Source organism: Portunus trituberculatus, chromosome 50 (genome assembly GCF_017591435.1).
Source record: "Portunus trituberculatus isolate SZX2019 chromosome 50, ASM1759143v1, whole genome shotgun sequence".
NCBI lineage: Eukaryota > Metazoa > Arthropoda > Malacostraca > Decapoda > Portunidae > Portunus > Portunus trituberculatus.
This window is the reverse complement of record NC_059304.1, coordinates 5,282,520-5,302,519: the sequence shown is the minus strand read 5'-3', so window position 1 is coordinate 5,302,519 and position 20,000 is coordinate 5,282,520. Positions and strand designations below refer to the sequence as shown.

Below are 20,000 nucleotides of genomic sequence, written 5' to 3'. Positions count from 1 at the left end.
AGAGAGAGAGAGAGAGAGAGAGAGAGAGAGAGAGAGAGAGAGATACATATATGATAAGTGCGATTGTTTAGGCCTAGTTGTATATCTGACATATAGATACGAAAATACATAGATATATAGGATACATACATATATAGATACATGTATATTTATGCTTCCATGGTAGTAGTAATAATCTGAATTGGTCACATGACATAAAATAAGAAATACACATTTAGGATACATACATATATGAATATCTGCATACACACACACTCTCTCTCTCTCTCTCTCTCTCTCTCTCTCTCTCTCTCTCTCTCTCTCTCTCTCTCTCTCTCTCTCTCACACACACACACACACACACACACACACACACACACACACACACACACACACACACACACACACACACATACACGCACACACACACACACACACATCGACACAGACATATCTCTAATCGCATCTCTGGTATTCTTTTCTCGCAGGAAGTTGCATTGTTAGTTTTACGACAAACGAGTGTAAATTCCACCTCTGTTCTTCCCCACAGCCACGTGCCACACACAATCCACCTCTACCTTCCTCCACCCATGCGTTGATTTTCCACCCTCTGTGCTTGCCCATCATTATTCATCACTCTTTCCACCTTCCCCTTCCCTTCTGTAACACTCTCTCTCTCTCTCTCTCTCTCTCTCTCTCTCTCTCTCTCTCTCTCTCTCTCTCTCTCTCTCTCTCTCTCTCTCTCTCTCTCTCTCTCTCTCTCTCTCTCTCTCTCTCTCTTTCTGTTCGTAGGGATACACGCAGTTTATTGAAGTAAGAAAGGTATTACATTGCTTTTTTTTAGTGAGGGTTACTTAATGTGAAGGAAATTTAAGATGTGTTGTCTTTGCTGTCTTTTTATGTTTTCGTTTGTCTTAACTTTCACGGCTTTCGTTTTTTTTTTTTTTTCGGTTATCGTTTTCTTTGTTTTCTTTTGTCATCAGATTCTTGTCCCTCGTGTATCAATTCCCCATATTTTTTTTCTACTTCGTCAATTTTCATGGTTGTATTTTTCTTTTAGTATCATCATTCTCTATCTATTTTCTTCCTTAAAAGACTTACATGCATCTCTTTCCTTACAATTCACAAAACTGCTTTTATTTGTTATGTTTTGTACCCTCATGTCTTTATTTCCTCCATATACGTCTCTACTTCCCTAGCCAATTTCCTGGATTCCTGATCTTTTACTCATTTTTCTATTTTCTCTTGCCTGCTCTAAACTGATTATGTATTGTTTATTTTTTTTTCGTAACATGTCCCCGTCTCGTATTTTTTCATGTCTAGTTTTGTTTGTTTTTCCCGTTGCCTTTCCCACATTTTCTTTTTCATTCGTGTGTGTGTGTGTGTGTGTGTGTGTGTGTGTGTGTGTGTGTGTGTGTTTTTTTTATCTCAAGTATCTGTTCGTTGAAAGTTATTTCTCTACTCCACCGAATTACAATAAGAATATTGTGTTGTTGTTTTTCTCTGTTTTGTCTTTTCGTACTTTTATCCCGACTACCGCCTCCAATAACTATAACGAGCACACAACCTCACGCCGACACTCTCACACACACACACACACACACACACACACACACACACACACACACACACACACACACACACACACACACACACACACACACACACACACACACACACACACACACACACACACACACACACATGGTAGAAAAAATGTCAAACTTTTATGTTAGTTTCTTTGATACACCGTGAAAGAAATTTCTCGCACGTCATACGGTAATGGAAACTGAAGTTCGCTCCCTCCCAGACAAGATTTTTCTTCTATTTGTATTTTTACATCTTGAGCTGTCATGTGCTGTGATAATAATGCGCGCGCACACACACACACACACACACACACACACACACACACACACACACACACACACACACACACACACACACACATTGGATGCGTAAGTCATGAAGCGAAGAGGAAAGCCAAAAATCCATGTGATGTTTTAAAAATGTCTCAATCTTCTTACCTGTCTCGCCATTCCCACGCTCCTCACCTGACTCATGCTTGGCGTTGGTGCTGACGTCATCTGGGTTTGTTATTAATGAGGGTGGGTTGAGTTTCACTGTGGGTGGTAGAGATCCTCCGCGTAAGAACATTACTGCCTAACTATTTTTTGTATTTTCTTTCTCAATATTCTCTTGCAATTCTATATTGAGAATCCAAGTTTGTGCTTCGTTATAAATGTCTTTTTTTTCCCCTATTTCAGGAAAGGTCTGGTCCTGCTCCTCCTCGCTACCAAAAATGTGGCGCAAAAACGATGGCGATGACAAATACGTCATCTAGCCAAGGAAACCCTCACCCTGAGTCGGCCGGAACGTACCCCTCGCTGCCTCGGTAGCTTAGGCGACGAAGCGTGTGGCAAGTAGTGAAACATTCTGAAAAAAGTCTCAGTACGGGATAACACTTCTTTTTACAGCTTCGAAAACGAGACACTGTGTCACCATGTCGCCCTCAGTCCCCTTCACGGAGATGGTGCACGCCAGCTACATAGGCCCGACACTTGAGGACAATATGTCATTTTTTGGTCCCATGGACCTCACCACTCCAGGCGTCATCGAAATACTCGGCAACGCTTCCCAGCCAACGCTCGAGCGAAACATGTCCGCCGTCGACAGAAACAGCGGGTGGATGGCACTGACGCGGGTGGCGGAGGAGCTCAACTGCAAAGATTACTTAGACAACAACACCACCTTCGAGAGGAACTGCATGCCACTCGACGATCCTATGGAGATGAGAAAGCCCCACAAAGCCAACCCGAGCTTCATGCCCATCGTGGTGACTCACGCCCTCACCTTCCTCCTCGGGGTGTCTGGGAACAGCGTCATTGTCTTCTCCATGGCCAAAGACAAAGGCACCAGGAACGTCACCAGGTAAGCCACTCGCTTGTATCTCATTAACCTTCTGTCCCTTAATGATGATGGCACTTTTCCTTTTCTCTTTTTCCTGTGCTTCATTTGAATATGGATGATTTCACTGATCAAAATTAGAATTAAAAGCCTGAAGAGTTAACCGATCATTCCCTCTGCTGGCCGTGTTGTCCTTCGAATTCATTTCCGTATCTTAGTCTGTATCATTTCATTAAGCTGGACAAGCCATGGCAGTCAGGAGGATGAGTTTAGTATGGGTGCGAGTTTGTAAATATTGAAGTGAAGGAAAATGTGCCAACTAATTTTCACACCTTCCCATAACGTAACTGTCCTTTCTTCTCTTTTTCAGTGTTGAGTTAGTTTACCATAGTCTTCCCTATGTCAAGATAGTTTCCTACAGTTTTTTTTCATATAAGGTTATGCTTTTACAATCTCCAGACCATTTACATTCCACAGAATAGTGAAAAACACGAAAATTTTATCACACGTTCTACACAGGAAAGTGCGTGTCAGTTTATTCAATACTCGTAGAATGAAAAAAACAAAACACCGGGAAAAAGAGGAAAACATGAACATTCTTTTTCCTGGCTCGCATGAAGTTTATGGGATGCATTTGTTCGTGTCTTTGTCCTCAGGCAGAACCTTCAAACTCTTTCTCTAATACTCGTATATGAGAGGAGGTGAAGCCACGCACAGCAAGGATAGAGCGAGGGATAAAAGGTCTGAAGGAGAAACAATAACAGGTGTAATTTGGATCCGGGAAACAGGGGGATTCACAAACAGAGTAAATGAAAGGGAGAAACGCAAAAAAAAGATAGCAGAGCAGGAACAAGATCACATGAAACATTGAATTTCATTAATTAAACAAGGCCATGTTAGGTGCGGAAAGGCGGAAAGGAGAGACAGAAGCGTAGGATTGATTGTTTCTGATTCGCGGTTGAAGGACAGATAGATAGATGTAGGATTGCTAGATGGATAGATAAATTTATTCATTTACTGATCGGATGATTGAGTTGATGGTTGATCAACTGATTAATTGAGTTTGATAACTGATTGCTTGATCGGCTAATATGTTGACTGATTGGTTGATTTACTGACAGCAGTCTCATAAAATCCAGAATCAGCTTCCCATATATAAAAAAAAAAACTTTCATTGCCCGAAGGCAATACTTGGCCAATCTTTGATTCAAAATCTCCTGAAAACTCTGGATATAAGAAAAATTATAAGACTGACTCCCACACACGAGGAGACACGATTGGTGACTATCTGGCACGTGTGAATACGAAAAACTTGGCCGGAAGCGTATTCTGAGTCCTTGCTTCGCGAAGGACGAACTGACACACGCGTGGACAAGACAGTGATGAGCCGCCTTTCATCGCCCGTGGATAGGCAGAAGTGTGGAAATGTGTCTTGAGAAGGAGACTGTTTCAAAGATGCCTTCCATGAAGCGTGGGAAATGACCTTTGGTACACTGCTGAAGGAAACTTGTTGGTATGACAAGATTCTTGGGAGAAAGACACGAAGCATGACATAACCTTTGGCACGTGCGGAGAAAGAGTATGTGAGGAGAAAAAAATTTTAGGAGGAAAACGGACCCACGAAGAATTGCATAATCCCTAGACATATAAAAGAAAAAGTGTCTGTAAGGGAAAATATAGGTTGGAGGAAAATTCTCACAAACATACAGGCACGAAGTGTAAACTACATTCAGTTTACATGGACAGGAAAAAGTTACATGAAAGAGCATTGTCAGGAAGAAGGTGTGTGGTTGGTTCCTGAGGCAGGTGTGTTCTGCTGGCCGGGTTGACTGAGGACAAATGTTGACACCGTCCGGCAAAGCAATAACTCCCTGTCAGGCAAGATTGACGACCTGACCTGCGAGTTTCACGAGAATTCCCAGTCATTCTCACTCCGCCCCGGCCGTCGACTGTTACCAAAACTGCATGCCTGTGGTCTGGCAAGATTAACACTGCACCAAACTACAAACGAGGCTGTCTGTCTGTCCGGCACTGCAACTAAAAGCAAATCTACACCTGGTGTTTCTGTGTAAGAATTTACTGCTGTGCGTTTTCTTTACAAGACTTTCATCTCAAATTCATGTTGTTACAAAAAGGGAAAAATGTGAAGGTTTTCCTGCTTCACCGTCTTGATTTGGATTACAGATGTGACAAGTTGATCATCAACGTATAACTAATTCAGTGTGTCATCTCAACTTTGTGCTGAATCCATTGTCTGTGTGAACTTTGCTTTACAGCTCTTGATTCGTGTTTTTTTTTTTTTTTCGTATCAAAACCATTAGTTCATTAGTACGGTACGTTTACTGTTGGTTATGTCATAATGTGTGTCTTTTTTTCAAGCTTCTTTCATCACCAACATTCAACAGGTGCTCCCTGCGCTGATGGGATTACACCTGCGCTCCCCTCCCTTTCAAGCGTATTGTTCGCGCCCTCCGCCTCGGTAGATTAATGGCTCCCAGAAGCGCCGCGCATCCCTAGCAACTCCTATCCTGACCATCCCTATCCCCTTACTTCCCTTAGTATCCATTCCCCCCCCCTTCACCCTGAATACCTCTCCCTTTTGTCCTCTCTTCTTCCATCACATTCAATTCCAATCCTTCCTCTTCTCACTCCCCACATCCTTCCTCCCTTCACACTCAGTTTCCCTTCCTTCCTTACACAATTATCTCACTCTCTTCTTCTTCTCTCCCCATCCCTCATAGCTTCCCTTCCTTCTTTAAACGAAATGGCTTCCTCTCCTTTCCTTTCTTCCTTTCTCCCATCTCTTACATTTAGTACACATTCCTCTCTCACGCTAATTGCCTCCCGCTCTGCTCTCCTTTTCTCTCCCCACCATTCATGAAACACTTACTCGTACCTTATCTTAGTAACTTCTTTCTCCCTTTCTTTATCACAGTCTTACTAAGTTCACTCTGTTACTCACACGCAAATCTAACCTCACCAAACCAAAGCAACTCACTCAGCCACGAGTCATGGCAACACAAACAGGTCAAGTAATTATCTCGTTAACGACTTTCTCTGCCCCTGGCTGTCACCGCCGCTGCCGCTTCGCTCAGCACACATGCTCAGATCAAAGGCATGTATAGACATCCTGGTTTCATTTCCACGCCTGAGTCAACATTGCACGGTACGCGTTACTGTCGACTCGTGTATTTGCTGTAATGGAAGCTAATGAACGCAGTAGTTTATTGAGAAATTCATCCAAAAGTTGTTAAACTGACAATTTTATCGAAAGTTGAAGTATTGAAAATTTTATATGCGTATGTTGATGATGGTCGCATATACGCTGTCTTGTGTCCACCAAATAGCGTAAGATGAATGAGATTATATATATATATATATATATATATATATATATATATATATATATATATATATATATATATATATATATATATATATATATATATATATATATATATATATATATATATATATATATATATATATATATATATATATATATATATATATATATATATATATATGTTTAATTGCATCTACAGTATATTTTCCACTTATCCTGTTTTCTTGTTCTCTTCTTTGTTTTTTTCATTTATCTATTTCTTTTTTTTCATTTATCTGACGCTTTTTCATCTTGTATTCTTTGTGGTTCGTTGTATTTGTACACTGTCTTCTTTCTACCATTTTTCTCTACCTTTCCATGTAATTACTTTAATATCCCGCTAAGCTTGGAAGCATCGCCCGTCCAACAAAGGTCGCTGGCACTCATTCCTAGGTCACTCATGACGGAAGCGCAGACCACGATAACAAACAGCCGCTGGGCGTAAACATTCATTGATAGCAGCGCGGTAGTGGTCTTTCAGGTGAAGTAGGGCTGATCATATTCAATTTCTGTGCATGATTTTTTTATTCATGTGGCATTGTTTTATCTTTATTGTGTTGCATGTGTGAAAAGGAGAGATATCTGTGTGCATCTGTATTTGATGGAGATATTATGTTATGTGTGTGTGTGTGTGTGTGTGTGTGTGTGTGTGTGTGTGTGTGTGTGTGTGTGTGTGTGTGTGTGTGTGTGTGTGTGTGTGTGTGTGTGTGTGTGTGTGTGTGTGTGTGTTTATCGAGATGAGTTTCCCTTCTCCATTTCCAGGGACATGTCATCAAAAGTTAGTATTTTTTTCTCCTCACTCTGTTTCGTCCCTAATTATTTCCGATCTCTCTCTCTCTCTCTCTCTCTCTCTCTCTCTCTCTCTCTCTCTCTCTCTCTCTCTCTCTCTCTCTCTCTCGTCTTTTGTCACCTAACTACTGAAGCCAATTAGGTTATGAAGTCTTTTTAATTAGTGACCCTGACAGGATATCATCTCTGGCGACGTGGAAAGCTAATGTTGGGGATTGGCAAGTTTCCGTCCCAGTGGTGATTGCAACTTCATCACCTAGTTGTCTTCTCGTCATTTCGGAGGGATTTATTATTGAATTTGGCCGTTTGGTTTCATTCACTGCCTTGATTAAAGTTTTATTGCTATACTGATATTTTGTTTTCTTGTTCTTCGGGGAGATTATCGATGTCCATTTTCAGTTTCTTACTGTCGTATATCATCATATATCATATTATGTATATTATTGCTATTACGTATTTATTTCAAAATCCATTCTCGTTTTATTAAATTCAGGAGATTTATTTAGATTATTTCGTTCCTTTCATATATCATCATTAATTTCATATAATTTTATATAATTTTATATATCTTTTATAATTTATTTTAGACATATAATTTATAATTTGTAAGCAAGGCCGTGAACTGAAGCTTCTTTATTCCTTGTGATTGGAGAGAGACGGGTGCCTTCCAGTGCCTCGGCGGGAATACTGGGTAGCCTTGGTGTGGATAAACATAATAATTGGTTGCACAAGAGACGAGCAAGGATGTCTGTCTGCTGGATATGAAGAGCAAATACGGTAAATATGTGGAAATTGCGCTGAAATTTGTGTATACCCAGCAGACAAAGCTAAATTTTTATCTTACTTATCGATTCATTTAAAAAGCTTATGAAGGAAAGAGTTCAACTTGCGTTTCTAGAGAAGGAAGGAAGGGTACGCGGAAATGATTGTGCGTTAGAGCAAGATGTTTTTTTTTTATCATTATTATTATTATTTCGTCTTCCTTTTCATTTTCTGCATAAGAAGACTTGCATTTCCCTCATTAACTAAAAACGTTGCTATTTCTCATCTGTGCGACGTCACTTACTAAGGGGATAACACAAAACTCAGTTGCTCATCAATTTCGCTAAAATACTGAATGAAAATTGCTCGTACCGCACATTCTTTGTTTGAACAGATGGAAGACACCGAACATTTGCAGTGTTTTAATTATACGCGAGATTCTCTGAAGATATTACTACCTAATCTCTCTCACTTTGGCTTACTTTGATTTTTCTTCGTTTAATTTGCATTATTGTTCGTCTTAAGCTTTGAAAATTATTGGTTTGGAATTTTCCATTGGAACTTTTCATTATTTCGTGTGTGTGTGTGTGTGTGTGTGTGTGTGTGTGTGTGTGTGTGTGTGTGTGTCTGTGTGTGCACGTGTGTGTGTGTGTGTAATTCACTGTTTGATTGCTGCAGTCTCTGACGAGACACCCAGACGTTACCCTACGGAACGAGCTCAGAGCTCATTATTTCCGATCTTGGGATAGGTCTGAGACCAGGCACACACAACACACCGGGACAACAAGGTCACAACTCCTCGATTTACATCCCGTACCTACTCACTGCTAGGTGAACAGGGGCTACACGTGAAAGGAGACACACCCAAATATCTCCACCCGGCCGGGGAATCGAAGCCAGCGCTCTAACCACTGAGCTACCGGGCCGTGTGTGTGTGTGTCTGTGTCTGTGTGTGCACGCGTGTGTGTGTGTGTGTGTGTGTGTGTGTGTGTGTGTGTGTAATTCACCTCGGTTGCCTGCTGGTCACCCAGCCAGTCTTCCTCATTACGGAGCGAGCTCAGAGCTCATAGACCGATTTTCGGGTAGGACTGAGACCACATCAACACACAACACACACCGGGAAAGCGAGGCCACAACCCCTCGAGTTACATCCCGTACCTAGTTACTGCTAGGTGAACAGGGGCCACACATTAAAAGGCTTGCCCATTTGCTTCGCCGCTTACCGGGACTCGAACCCGGCCCTCTCGATTGTGAGTCGAGCGTGCCAACCACTACACTACGCGGTGTGTGTGTGTGTGTGTGTGTGTGTGTGTGTGTGTGTGTGTGTGTGTGTGTGTGTGTGTGTGTGTGTGAATGGGGACGGTTGTGGGGAAAATGGTAAACTAGCAAGCTACCCACGTCTTTTCTGATATTTTTCACGATTTCCGATACACATCAAAAAGTTGATATGTAAGACGGAATAAATTTGATATAGTAATAACTTTACAGTGAATTGATAATGGATACTTAATGAAAAGAAATCCAATTTGTGTCTTCTTGTCCCTTGAAAAACTGCCTTGAGCGAAAACACAATGCAAGAAACAGACTCGCAACGCCATCATATCTGCAAAGAAGAGTCTCCTGTGGTGGCGCCTCTGGACCAACGCTGCGACAAGGCAAACAAAATGAAAGGTAAACAAAGACCATGAGAAGCGCAAATTGAAGAGACAGCACACATGATTTTTTTCCCCTGCTGTTTGTAAATCCTCATCTGGTTCCGCGAATTGGAATTTTTAATGATGAACGAAGCGCGTGAATACTCTTCCTTTTAGATGTGGGAGAGTCGAGTGCGGTGGATTAAAGTGAAGAAAAGACCCTGAATTCTAATAATCAAGTAAAGAATTTAGCAGAGAAATTTTATTTACTGATAAGCAAACCCTGTTGCATCTTCCCATTGTGATAAATGCCACGTGTCAATCTCTTGGCCACATAACAGTAATAGACATTTTAAAACTTAGTTCCTGTCAAATGTTTGACCTCAGCGAGTTTGACAGGTAATCAAAAGTAAGACAAAAGAACAAGATAGTTATCAAGGAATACAATGAAGAGCAGAATTACTGAAAATTGTGACATGTAAAATATTAACTATTATTGTAGGATATAGATGAGAATTATTAAGGAGATAGAGACGAGGATTGTGTATAAATAGGAGATGAATCAAAATTACTCAAAAGTTTCATAGATAGAAGAAAAAGGCAGGAGAGAGAGAGAGAGAGAGAGAGAGAGAGAGAGAGAGAGAGAGAGAGAGCATGATCATTTGACATTTCGCGCTTTAGCAGGAACTTTCTGTAGCACCAAGGCATCAATCTCTGGCCAGGGTACGTGAGGTTAACTTTTCCTCATCCTCATAACCCTTGGCAATCCTCCCCCAACACCTCCCCTCACACAACACCATAAAATACATAAATAAATAGAAACAGGAAAAATCTGAGGAACACAACAGAGACCATGATCAAATTTACCACGCATGACGTTTGGCCGCATTTAACCTAACCTGTTTTGGCAGCAAACACATTCTGGCCGTGATGTAAGCATACTATTCTACAGCCAATTAAATACTCATGGCTGTGGAGCGAGTAATTATGTGCTGAGTCAGAGAAGAGCCGCTATGATTGTGTTATCCTTAATTGATTCCTGCCGTTCCGTGTGTCTCGAGGCAAGATTGCAGTAACTTTCCGAGTAAAACTAACCTCGAACTTCACCATGTAGCAGCCAGAGGAAGCCTGAAGAATTGATTTGGAGGATTTGATGCGGGAGGAAAATAAATCTCTCCTGTCGCCGGATGAAAATTGAATAACATGCAAGCTAGCAGTTTCCTATTCTGACTCCAGCCTTGTCGAATCAGCTGAGCCAGATTTAGCCACTTAAAAACGAGGCAGGAGAGTGTGTCCAGAGTGGAGTGGACCAAGAATGCCGGCCTGAAAAGTAGCTTACCACACTCCCGACCCTCCTACGTGTGTGTGTATGTGTGAGTGTGGATGTGGGTGTGGGTGAATGGACTGAATTGCATCTGTGATAAAACTGAGACCTCTCCTTAACGCGATATTCGAGATTTAAGATTTGAGATGCGACTGCCTAATCAAACCAGTCTCCTTTTGTTACTAATGGTTAAGGAAAATCAAGAACAAGAAGTGCTAGATGTTGTTGATAGTGATGATTGATGATGATGATAGTGATGATGATGATGATGATGATGATGATGATAATTAACATGAAGTAAATTTCGAGGACAAAATCAGTCCTCCCTTAATGAAAAATTACAGAAAACAGAGAAAGAAAAGGAAGAAAAAAGTAAAAGTAAGAGAACATAGATGAATAAGCAGGGAAAAGAGCCAACTTATGTCAAAAGACGAGAAAGGAAAGAAAAACTCGTCTTCTCTTCCAAAGAAGAAGAAAGCTGAGGAGAGCGAGAAGGAAGAGGAGGAGGAGGAGGAGGAGGAAGAGGAAATGAAAACTCTCAACTTAGTCCTTGATTTCACGCCTCACGAATCTTCCAGCAAAGCAAACAACGCCTCTCACCACAAGACGACACAAACAACGCCATCCACCACCACCACCACCACCACCACCACCACCACCACCACCACGGACAACATACTACAGAAGCCTTTCTAAATGCCCAACTTGCATGCGATCCTGATGGACAAACGTTCCGAATGTTATTGGGGATAAGATTAGACTTCGGTTTTCGAACGAGCAATCGGATGAGGGAAGCTTAATAGCCCATCAAGGTGAAACGAGTTGGCTGCCTGGAGTGGTTTGGTCAAGGAAGAGAAAGGGGGGAGGGAGAAAGAGAGGGAGCTAGGGATAAGACTAGGGAAAGGAAGACTTGAATGGAGACAGGAGATAAAAAAAAACTGCAGTGCCTGACATAGAGAAGAAAGGGATCAGATAGAAAAGAAATAAATAACTGCAGTGGATGAGGTTATGAGAAATGGAGACTTAGTTTGCAAATGGAAACAGAGGAGGAGGAAAGGGAGAGATATAAAAGATGAGAAGCATCAATGCATGGAGAAATGAAAAGAGGGAAAGTTGATCAATGCTAAAGAGGCGAAAGAAAAGGGAAGTGAAGGGAAGGAAAAGAAAGTGCATTGAAGGAAAACAATGCGTCATTCAGGAACTAAGGAAAGAAAAGGAGATGAAAGTTGACGAAAAATTGTAGACTTCAATAAACGAGAACTATAGGAAGAAAAAAAATAATAAAATGTGGAAGAGGCAAAGGGGAAAGGAAAGACAATGAAATTTTTTTTTAAACGCAATAAGAAGAAAAAGGATGTTGAAAGTAATAAAGAAGAACGGCAAAAAACTGAATGGAAGACTCAGGAAGCATGTTGAAAAAATATAACGCTATGAAAAGGTAAAAAACAAAAATACAAATGAAATGCAAACAATCGATACATCAAACAGTGAAAGAAATGGAAGGAGCGCACACTGAAGACTGTAGTTAGTGGAAAGAAAAAACTGAAATAGCCAAAAAAAACGCGACACAACAAGATTTACCGATAATGAGCCATTAATTACAATAAACAATAATTCACTTCATTTTTAGAATCTTACAAGAATCTGCAAGATATAAACGGATAAAAGAATAAATTTTACAGTATCTAGACATTACAACATTTGAAGATGGCTGTAAAACTAGAAAAGCTGCTTCATACAGATTAATAATTAAAGGAATAATAGTGAAAGTGTTAAAGGTGAAAACAACAATATGATGGAAGTGAAAATGTCACGACGTGCTCAGTTTTATGAAAAATAATTAGAGTAAAAAAATAAACTCACATATGTACAAGAGGATATAGAGAAAGAAAAAGAGAGAAAAAAAACAATTATGTGCTAAAGGTTAAAGACTTCAATAATTCCCAAAAAAGGATGAAAAAAAATATACAGAAAACTACAAAAGAAAACAGAAAAAAAAACATATAAAGGACGAAGACCAGAGATGAGAAAGAAAGACATGAAAAAGAACATGATTATTGAATTAAATCACAGGAGAAAAGACAGAAAAACAAAACAACTACGAAATATGAAGAAAATATAAAAAATTGAATAGAAAGATAAAGAATAGCAGCTAAAATACAATAAATTGGTGATATTAGATTGCAAACACGATGAAATGTAGATGGAAAGTATAAAAGAAGGAAAAATAAATGAGATTACAAAGATAACTGAAATAATAGACAGTTAGAAAGAGAAAGCAAGAAGGAAGAGAACAGGAAGTAGGAGATAAAGATAAAAAGCAGGAAAACAGCAGGAAAGTAAAAGACATGCAGGAAAAAAGAGCAGGAAAAATAGAGAACATTATCAGAACATAAAGCAAGCAGGAATACAGCGGAGAGAAATTAGAAGACAGTAGGAAAAAAAAAAAGGAAAACAGGAAAATACAAAAGGAAAAGTATGAAAACTGTAGGAAAAGGTAAAACAGGCAGCAGGAAGAAAAACACAGCGGGAAACTTGAGACAATAGGAAAGTAAAAAAAAAAAAAAAAAACATGCACGAAAAAGAGCAGGTAAAAAAAAGTAGAGAACATAACCAAAACACAACAGCGGAACCACGCGTTCTTTTGGGGTCCGAAGGGTCTCCAAGCGCATGGGTTCGAATCCTGTCCACAGTCCGAGTGTAGTTTGGGCTTCCTCACTCGGAGCAGCGGTTTCCTAGCGGGTGGGCTTTGAGATAGGAAGTACCCCAAAAAGTATCCCATTTAGCCCATAAACTCCCGTGAAAAGCCAACATTGTATTAAAAAAAAATACAGCGGAAGAAATTAGAGGGCAGGAGGAAAAAAAAGTAAAACAAACAGAAAAGTACAAAGGAAAATTATGGAAACTGTAGGAGAAGGTCAAACAAGCACCAGGGAAATAAAACAGCGAGCAAGAAGCAGGGGAAAAAACAAAGAAGAAGAAGAAAAGAGAAAAAAGATATCCCTCCTGTTGCCTTCACTTTACATGAGAGAAAGTGCATGAGTAAAAGTGAATAAACCTTTTATCCTTCATGGAGAGCAAGTTAAGGTGATGTATTTTGCAACGAGAAAACAACGGAGCCTCACCTTTGCTTCCCTCTCTCTGCTAAACGATGGCAGTAATGATGGAGGATGATGGGGTAATGAGGGGGACGTGACGCTACTAAAGAGAAGGAAAGTGAAGGAGTATGCGAATATACTGCAGGAAAATTTAGGGACAGACAGAGAGAGAGAGAGAGAGAGAGAGAGAGAGAGAGAGAGAGAGAGAGAGAGAGAGGGGAAGGGAGGGAAGAAGGATTACACAAGACGAAGAGCACAAAGAGAGGGAAAGAAAAGCTATAAATTAGGGATTATTATTAAATATTCACTGGAGAGACGGGGCCGCGGGTGTGTTGTACGTAAAATGTATATGGACATGAATACATATGAGAGTAATAGAGAGAGAGAGAGAGAGAGAGAGAGAGAGAGAGAGAGAGAGAGAGAGAGAGAGAGAGAGAGAGAGAGAGAGAGAGAGAGAGAGAGAGAGAGAGAGAGAGAGAGAGAGAGAGAGAGAGAGAGAGAAACCAGTCCACTTCCAATCACTTACCTTAATCACACACACACACACACACATACTCTCATTCAATTTACCTAACATAACCTAACCTCATTTGCGTATGTACGAGTATGTGTGTAGTATCAGAGAGAGAGAGAGAGAGAGAGAGAGAGAGAGAGAGAGAGAGAGAAAGAGACAGACAAGATGCACACACACATACGCAGATTTCCTCAACCTTTCGTGCCCTCACCTAGCTTCGCTCTTATATATCTGTGCAGCATCAGCGTAGAAGGGGCGATATCAATAACCTTTCCAGCCAGCACGATAGTCGAGGCTGGATGATCGTGGTCCCGTTAATGAAGCAAGTGATGAGGAGGTGGAGACGTTGCTGATGAACTGCTAATGCGTGTTTATTGCTTACCGTGTGCGTGCGTGTGTGTGTGTGTGTGTGTGCGTGTATTTCTTGGCTCTGTGCTATGTGGATGTTTGTACAGGTTTGTGTTTCAGGAGCTATTTTTTTTCTTTTCTTTTCTTTTCTCTTTTTTTTTTTTTTAGGTTTGTGGTTGGTGGTGGTTGTTGTTGGTGGTGGTGGTGGTGGTGGTGGTGGTGGTGAATGGATTGCTACTTCAGGGCTGCTTCATCATTCATGCCTTAGGAAAGATCAGAGGTCATCACCCGAGCCTTATCCAATGCTTCCTTCAATCCTTTCCCTTCCCTCCTCTTTCACTATTTTCACTATTTCTACTCGATTTTTTTTTTCCACTCGTGTTTTTTTTTCATTTATTTTCTCATGATTTTCCATTTTTCCTTCCTTTCTTTTTCTTTCATTTTTTCTTTTTTTTAATTCTCTTGATTTCCCTTCCCTTCTTTTCCCTTTCACTTCCTTTTCTCTCCCTTCCCTTCCCCCTCTTTGATTCTCTCTTCTTTTTGTCCCCTTGATTCTTCCCCCCCCCCTGCCCCATTATCCTCCCGTTCTTTCTTTTCCATTATTTTTCCTTTCTATCCTTTCCACTTCTTTGGTCTTGTTTTCTCTCCGTTTACTTTTCTTCTTTTCGGTCTCTTTTTTTTTTTTTTATTCCCTTCATCTTTCTTCACCACGCCAATTCCCTTCCAGTCACTTTCCTTCACTCACCAAGTCATTTTTTCCTTTCCATTTCCATATGTTATAACCTCACTGGGAGGGTGCCTAATTCAATCAATCATACAGCTCATTCCCTTCCCTTTCTTCCACTCTATTTTCTTTCTTTTCCTCTCCTTCCTTTGTCCTTCCTCTCTCCTTTCCTTCTCTTTCTTTTCCTTATATTTTATTCCATTTCCTTTCTTTCTACATTAGCTTATCTTGCCTTGCTTTACCTAATCTGACCTTTCCTTTCCTTCGCAAGCTTAACGTTCCCTGACTTTCTCTCCCCTTACCTTCCTTCCTCTTCCATTACCTTACTTTCCCTTTCCCTCTCTTTCCCTCTTTTCCCTGCTGTTCGTCTCTGTATTCCCTGTCACCTCCCTGCATGGAACTCTCGATACCAGACACATAATATTTCCTGCAGTTTTTGTTCTCCCTTCAAACTTTAGTCAATACATTGAAGGAAAATCATGCGCCTGGCTTTCCTTTACCACCCTGCATCTCTCTCTCTCTCTCTCTCTCTCTCTCTCTCTCTCTCTCTCTCTCTCTCTCTCTCTCTCTCTCTGCGGCGTGAGTTGCAGAGTAAAAAACAATACTTATCCTAATCTTTACCACAAACTCCGCCGCCGCCACTCTTCCAAGTCACAAGGGATTCAGGTTACAGATTTTCAAGGCGACATTTTCCTCTCCCCGTGCTTCCCTGTTGAGTTGTAGCTTCTTGATTAGCGCATATCTGGAGTAGTTTGTGGGTGGCGTGAAGATCAACCAACCCTGCTCTTTTGTAGGTTGGTGTAAGGATAAGTTTAAGTAAAGTCGTCGAGTTTAATCTAATCTAACTGATCAAAATCAATCTCGCATTATTACAAGTTTCGTCGTCTTATCTCTTTGTAACAGGTTGTAGTGAATGTTTTATAGCTTTCAACGATGTTTTTTTTCTGTATTGTTGCAGTGATGGTCTGATATGGAAATTATTCGTCTCTAATGTCAAAATCAACTTTGACAACCAAACCAACCATCTTTGTGGCTTTTGAACATATTCCTGGGTAGTGAATATAGCGTTTGAAATAAAGAATCAGCACCATTAATCATACGTAAAGTCACTCTTGAAAACTTTATTAACTATCTGTCTAACGTCTGATAATAAGAGTCTAAAACGTATTTGCACCAAAAATCAATTACCAGGCTGACATGTACGTAATCCCGTCATGTTATTGCTGCTGACTTTCTAGGTTACGTAACACATCTCCACTCGTCGACTCCTCAAGGCTTTGCTACGATGCTACGTGGGAACCTGTGAGCTGCTCCTAAGTAGCACTCACCAGGATCTTTTGATTGGGTTTCTCACTTGGTCCTTCAGTCTGCCGCTCCATCTAATTTCTTTCCAGACTCCTCCACTACTTCAGCGAACGATTTCTCCTTCCCTCCTTCTATCAATCTCCCTTAATCAGGCTCTCGTTAAGTGAAGCATCGGCCGAGTTTGGGTTGTATCACCAATCTTCTAACGTGCCGTCTTGCTTCTAGTCTGGCGTTTGATCTTCTTAAGTGTTACTGATTCCTGTCTAATGTGCTGCTGAGTCAGTACTTCGTGTTCAGTGTGCTCTAAAGCCTTTGTGGGTCAGGTTTACAGGAGAGAAGGGTGATGTAACTTGGCCTGGCCTCTGCTGTGTACGTTTCAAGGTTCAAAGCTTCGTGATTTTTATAGCGATTCTGTTATCGAGGACTTTACTGTTTTGCCGGGGAAGATATGATTTTTATTTTCTAAGGTCCTGGGTTCATTAATTATTTTCTTCCTTCTGAAGGAAATCACATTTGCTATTTTCTTCAACGGGGAAAATTTGCCAGGAGGTATTGATCACGTTAAGTTGATAATATGCGTGTGCAAGCATACACACACACACACACACACACACACACACACACACACACACACACACACACACACACACACACACACACACACACACACACACACACACACACACACACACACACACAGAGAGAGAGAGAGAGAGAGAGAGAGAGAGAGAGAGAGAGAGAGAGACAGAGAGACAGAGTTAGAGACAGAGAGACAGACAGAGCGACAAGGAGACAGAAACTGAGAGAGAGAGAGAGAGAGAGAGAGAGAGAGAGAGAGAGAGAGAGAGAGAGAGAGAGAGAGAGAGACCAACATTGTCACACATGAATGACACACGACAATCAAGCAACACCAATCAATTAGACCGCGTTACGAAATTCCTCCCATTGCATCAGATATTTCCCAGCGTGTCCTAGTAGGCAAACACCTGATGGAAAGACACAAGAAATAACACCGGGGAGTAATAAGTAATACATCTGAAATGGAAAGGAAATAACTGCCTTCTCCATCGACCTAAAACGTGAATTTCAGTGTATAAGCAAACAAATGAAAAAAGAAAAAATCCCAGACCTCTCGATACACCAGCATTTCAACCGAACCACAAATACGATCAAAATGAGATTCCCTTCAGTTCTCGGGATTGGAGTGAAAGAATTTGGAGAGTAAACAAAGCATTCTGACCTTGCACGTGGGCGGCGGTTGTAGGAATTAGAAAGTGGGTGGAAACTAGTGTTGTGGCCGTGAATGCATCAAGTGAAGGAATACAAGTTTGCCGATTTGGGGTACAGAATCACATGACATATCTCTCATTTCATTTTAGCTTTGTATACTTATCTCTCTCTCTCTCTCTCTCTCTCTCTCTCTCTCTCTCTCTCTCTCTCTCTCTCTCTCTCTCTCTCTCTCTCTCTCTCCTTTACATGTTGGGCTTCAATAAAAAGAAGAGGAAAGAAAAATACAGATATTGGTATTGCCAGATTAATTGCTACGGAAATAAGACCTGTGGTATAAAAGACTCTTGCGTATGGCTGAGACTTGCATATTCATCTTGCATATTCGTTTTCTCATTGATGAGAAGACTAGCAGCTGAGGGAGATGGCACTAGAAATCTTGAGGGAGGAAATAAAGGAGAGAATAGAATCGTGACATGACAACTGCGCATGGTCTGCAGGTGAGGTCATTTCAAGGTCAGTGCACAACAAAGGCTCGCACTTATTGAGTCTCGGTGCGGCGGTAACTCAATATTAATATCACCTCCGGGTTGTTTTCGGCATTTAAAGCAAGACTGGCCCTTTCTTTCTTTCTTTCTTTTTTTCTTTCTCGTTTCCCGGTACTAGGAGTAAGTTAGATCAAATTATAATTATCGTAGCATTTAACATAGATAATAGTAAGTTTTGAATACGCAAAAGCAGGTAATGACTTGCCTTTTGCAGCTTTTTTAATTGAGTGATTTAATTGTTTCACTTTATCTAACAGTTTATTGTTTAATTATTCATTCATGTGTTTTTGAGGGGTTTTTTCTCATCTAACTACCTTTTTTTTTTTAGGCACACTTTCTCTAAGGAACACCAGGAGTCGAAATGTTATTGGCCATGTAGTACGAGCATTCTTGTTTTGGCCTGAGTTTCCCAGCCGCTTTACCTGCTCGTGCTGAATTTATTAACCAATTCTTTGCAATAGCCTGACAGGAAAATAAATATCTTGAGCAAATTTAGATCCTAAAGCATCATAAGCTACGTATATTTCAGTTCATATGTCTTCTTGTGCAAGTCTAGAGGCCGCCGCGGTACAGTGGAACCACGCGTGCTTTGAGGTCCGAAGGGTCTCCAAGCGCACGGGTCCGAATCTTGCCCACGGTCCGAGTGTAGGTTGGGCTTCCTCCCTCGGGGCAACAGTTTCCTAGCGGATGGGCTTTGAGATAGGAGGTGCCCCAAAAAGTATCCCCTTTAGCCCATAAATTCCAATGAAAAGTCCACATGGTATAAAAAAAAAGTCGAACCAATTTCCAGCTGCTTCTGAGCTCAATAAAGACAGCTGTAACGTTATAAGTATCATACTCTTGTGTAGCTAGATATCCTCAGCCTGCGAGCCATCTGCTTCCCCCTGACGCACCTCGTCCGTCCCGGGCCACACGACACCACAATGCGAGGATGCCCATCAGAGCCCCGCGCACCGACCGATAGCAACACAGGGCGATTCCCACCATGGTACGACCATAAACTATTAGGCTAGAGTACTATTCTTAAGCCTCCCTTCCCCCTCATCCCTCTTATGTATATTTTCAGTATGTGTGTACTGCAATTCTAATAAACCGTATATTATTATTATTACCAACCCATCGCTAGCAACCCGTCGTGTCTCCCCAGCAAACGAAGAGAGTTACAAGGTGATGGATTCGCTCGTCAGGTCAGGAGGGAAACTTTAGCCTGATATGATCCTGTCACCTTGGCGCAAGTTTTCTCCGCTTCCCTCGTGCAGAGATGAAGACGAGAAAATTAATGCAAGGAGGAAGAAGAAGAGGAAGAGGATAAGATGAAGGAGAAGAAGGAGGAGAGGGAGCTAGGAAGAGGAATAGGAAGAGAAGGAAGATGGAAAATGAGAAACAGGAAAGAACAAAAATTAAAGGAAGATAAAACAAAAAAGAAGAAAGGAAAAAGAAAGTAGAAACAAGTGAT

General features: G+C 41.0%; 1 protein-coding gene across 3 annotated transcripts in view; it reads left to right on the top strand.

The window, feature by feature from the left end:
• The window catches only part of LOC123500032 (galanin receptor type 2-like), a 120,792-nt gene that overhangs the window by 16,818 nt on the left and 83,974 nt on the right, over window positions 1-20,000 (top strand). For all 3 annotated transcript variants that reach the window (XM_045248646.1, XM_045248647.1, XM_045248645.1), the window contains exon 2: window positions 2,247-2,910. In XM_045248646.1, coding sequence (XP_045104581.1) covers window positions 2,483-2,910 — 428 coding nt within the window. In that variant the 5' untranslated portion in view covers window positions 2,247-2,482. The remainder of the gene's footprint in view (window positions 1-2,246; window positions 2,911-20,000) is intronic.